This window comes from Rutidosis leptorrhynchoides, chromosome 9 (assembly GCF_046630445.1).
Source record: "Rutidosis leptorrhynchoides isolate AG116_Rl617_1_P2 chromosome 9, CSIRO_AGI_Rlap_v1, whole genome shotgun sequence".
Lineage (NCBI taxonomy): Eukaryota > Viridiplantae > Streptophyta > Magnoliopsida > Asterales > Asteraceae > Rutidosis > Rutidosis leptorrhynchoides.
The window spans coordinates 290,972,165-290,975,859 of NC_092341.1; the positions used below are offsets into that span (position 1 = coordinate 290,972,165).

At 37.5% G+C, this 3,695-nt stretch overlaps 1 protein-coding gene across 1 annotated transcript; it reads left to right on the top strand.

The window, feature by feature from the left end:
• Positions 1 to 2,289: 2,289 nt before the first annotated feature.
• On the top strand, positions 2,290 to 3,189 carry LOC139868857 (uncharacterized). The gene has a single exon (XM_071857198.1). The coding sequence runs from the start codon at positions 2,290 to 2,292 to the stop codon at positions 3,187 to 3,189; it is 900 nt and encodes a 299-aa protein (XP_071713299.1).
• Positions 3,190 to 3,695: the final 506 nt, after the last annotated feature.

The window sequence follows — 3,695 nt, forward strand, 5'->3', positions numbered from 1 at the left end:
CGTGAATCAACCAGTGGCCAAGTCTTACTTCCCGACGAAGTAAAAATCTGTGAAAGTGAGTTATAGTCCCACTTTTAAAATCTAATATTTTTGGGATGAGAATACATGCAGGTTTTATAAATGATTTACAAAATAGACACAAGTACGTGAAACTACATTCTATGGTTGAATTATCAAAATTGAATATGCCCCTTTTTATTAAGTCTGGTAATCTAAGAATTAGGGAACAGACACCCTAATTGACGCGAATCTTAAAGATAGATCTATTGGGCCTAACAAACCCCATCCAAAGTACCGGATGCTTTAGTACTTCGAAATTTATATCATATCCGAAGGGTGTCCCGGAATGATGGGGATATTCTTATATATGCATCTTGTTAATGTCGGTTACCAGGTGTTCACCATATGAATGATTTTTATCTCTATGTATGGGATGTGTATTGAAATATGAAATCTTGTGGTCTATTATTATGATTTGATATATATAGGTTAAACCTATAACTCACCAACATTTTTGTTGACGTTTTAAGCATGTTTATTCTCAGGTGATTATTAAGAGCTTCCGCTGTCGCATACTTAAATAATGACGAGATTTGGAGTCCATGCTTGTATGATATTGTGTAAAAACTGCATTCAAGAAACTTACTTTGGATGGGATTTGGAGTCCATGCTTCTACGTAAAGCTTTTTAAAACCTTTATCTATGAAATAAAGGTTATGGTTTGTTTTAAAAAATGAATGCAGTCTTTGAAAAACGTCTCATATAGAGGTCAAAACCTCGCAACGAAATCAATTAATATGGAACGTTTTTAATCAATAAGAACGGGACATTTCACGTGAGGCTGTGTTCGAGTGTGGAAGTACGAAGGCCCCGGGTCCAGATGGGTTCAACATGAGATTTTTCAAGCAATTCTGGGATGTTATAAAAGTCGAGTTAATCGAAGCAATTAGTTGGTTTTGGAGCAACTGTGAGTTCTCAAGAGGATGTAACCCATCTTTTGTAACCTTAATACCGAAGAAATCTGATCCTTGTGGGCTAGGTGACTTTCGACTAATTAGCCTAATTGGAAGTTACTACAAAATAATCGCAAAGGTCCTTTCAAACCGACTTCGAAGAATCATCCCTTCACTAATTGGTTCTGAGCAGAGCGCTTTTTTAAAAGGGAGATACATTTTGGATGGTGCCTTAATTGTTAACGAAACCACTGACTTTATTAAAGCAAAAAAAGGAAAAGGCATCCTATTCAAAGTAGACTTTGAGAAGGCATTCGACTCACTAAATTAGAACTTTTTGTTGGAGGTTATGGAGTCTATGGGTTTCAGTGTTAGATGGCGGAAATGGATCTTGGCATGCTTGAAATCCGCTACCATTTCTATTCTTGTCAACGGGTCCCCAACAAAGGAATTCTCACTAGGTCGAGGCATTCGACAAGGTGACCCTCTATCACCTTTTCTCTTTATTCTCGCAGCGGAAGGATTAAACATCCTATCTAAAGCCGCAACCGAAAAAGGGCTTTTCAAGGGTATTGAGGTTGGTAATGATAAGGTGCTTGTCTCCCACCTCCAATTTGCCGATGATACCATCTTTTTAGGAGATTGGAGTCACTCAAATGCATATAGCCTACAAAACCTACTCAAATGTTTCGAGTTAGCTTCGGGTTTAAAAGTTAACTTTCATAAAAGTTTTCTTTACTGTATTGGGGTTGGTAATGTGGAAGTACAAAATATGGCGCAGCATTTGAGTTGTAATGTAGGCTCTTTTCCGTTTATCTACCTAGGGTTGCCAATTGGGGCTAAATTGAATAAACTTAATACTTGGAATCCGGTAGTGGACAAGATTAAAACTCGGTTATCTAGTTGGAAAATGCGATCGTTGTCATTTGGTGGAAGATTAGTGCTTATCAAGTCGGTCCTTAGTAGTCTTCCGTTGTACTATTTCTCGCTCTTTCGTGCCCCGCAATGTGTGTTAAAAATTCTTGAGAGGGTGAGGCGTGAGTTCTTTTGGGGCGGTTCGGGTTCGGGTTCTAAATTATCTTGGGTTAAATGGGAGAATGTTATCACTTCTTACGAAAACGGGGGGCTAAATATCGGGTCTTTAGATTATAAAAATTTATCTCTATTGGGAAAATGGTGGTGGAGGTTCAAATCCGAATCCACTTCCCTTTGGGCTAAACTAATTTAAAGCATTTATGGGTCGTGTGGTGGCTTAGATTTGGGATACGAAGCAATTCGTGTCTCAAATCCGAGTGTGTGACGTTCTATTATTCGTGCAGGTCATAAAGTACAAGAAATGGGAATTCCTTTCATTAACTCGTTCATCAACAAAATCAGTGCAGCATCTACAACAAAATTCTGGGATGATAATTGGATCGGGGGTAATAAGCTTCGAATCTTGTTTCCTCGTCTATTCAGACTAGAAGCTGTGAAGACTGCATCCATCAGAGATCGAGTCGTCGCCACTGCTGCTCCTACACTATGGAAGTGGGATTGGGATCGAACTCCAACAGGCCGCACCCTTACAGAATTCGATGATATGTGCAGCCTTTTGTCGGGATACAATTTTGATACTGTTTCTGATTCGGTCCGTTGGGCTTTAACAAATGATGGTTCCTTCTCGGTCAAAGCATTGTGTTCGCTTATTGATGATCATTTACATCCAGGTAATTCTAACAACATGGCTACTATGCGCAATAGTTTAGTTCCGAAAAAACTAGAAATCTTCGTTTGGAGAGCGGTACAAAGACGAATCCCGACTAGGGTGAATCTTGATAAACGGGGCATCGATCTCCATAGTGTTAGATGCCCTCTTTGTGACGACGACCTTGAATCCGTGGAACACGCATTAATCTTTTGCAAGCACGCCTTCGATTTGTGGGAACGAGTCTTCATTTGGTGGGGGTTTGATGGTATGAACAATTTAAGCATAAACGAGATCCTTCGGGGCCATTGTCCAAACTCAACGTCCAACCTTGATAAAAAGATATGGCAAGCGGTGGAATGGGCGTGTTCATACCTAATTTGGAAGAATATAAACAATAAGATTTTTCGTGACTCAAGTTGGAACATTCAGGTGGCATTTAACGAAATCCAATCGCAATCATTTGAGTGGATTTCTCATCGTTTAAAAGGTCGGAAATTAAATTGGTTATCTTGGTTAAACGATCCTAGTGTATATCTTAAAATAGTGTAGTCTCGTGTTCGGTTTGCTCTCTTGCAAATCGTATATAGCATTTTGTACTAGTTAGTTTAGATTGTGGGGGACTGACTTTTCCTCATCCCCTTTGTATGTACTTGTGATGTTATTATTAATCTACTTGCCTTTCAAAAAAAAAAAAAAAAAAAAAAAAAAGTATGTTTTCAAGAGTAAAAAATGTGTCTTTATTTTTTTTTTCTTTTTCTTTTGTACATTTTTTCTTTATTTATTATCTTCATGGAACACATTCAAACAGCATTGACATTCAAATTACTTGAAAGAATCTTAAATATCATATGTTTCGTTTCTCTTAAAGATGCATTCTTCTCATTTTATTAGAACTAACCTAATCATAACCATCACCTCACTTAAGCATGTATTATACATTTATACTCGGTATCATGAATCAGATACAAATTAATTAAAATCAAATTATGGCATATGTTAATCATATCATCTAGACATGAAATATGATGTGTACATCATACACGTATATAAAAATA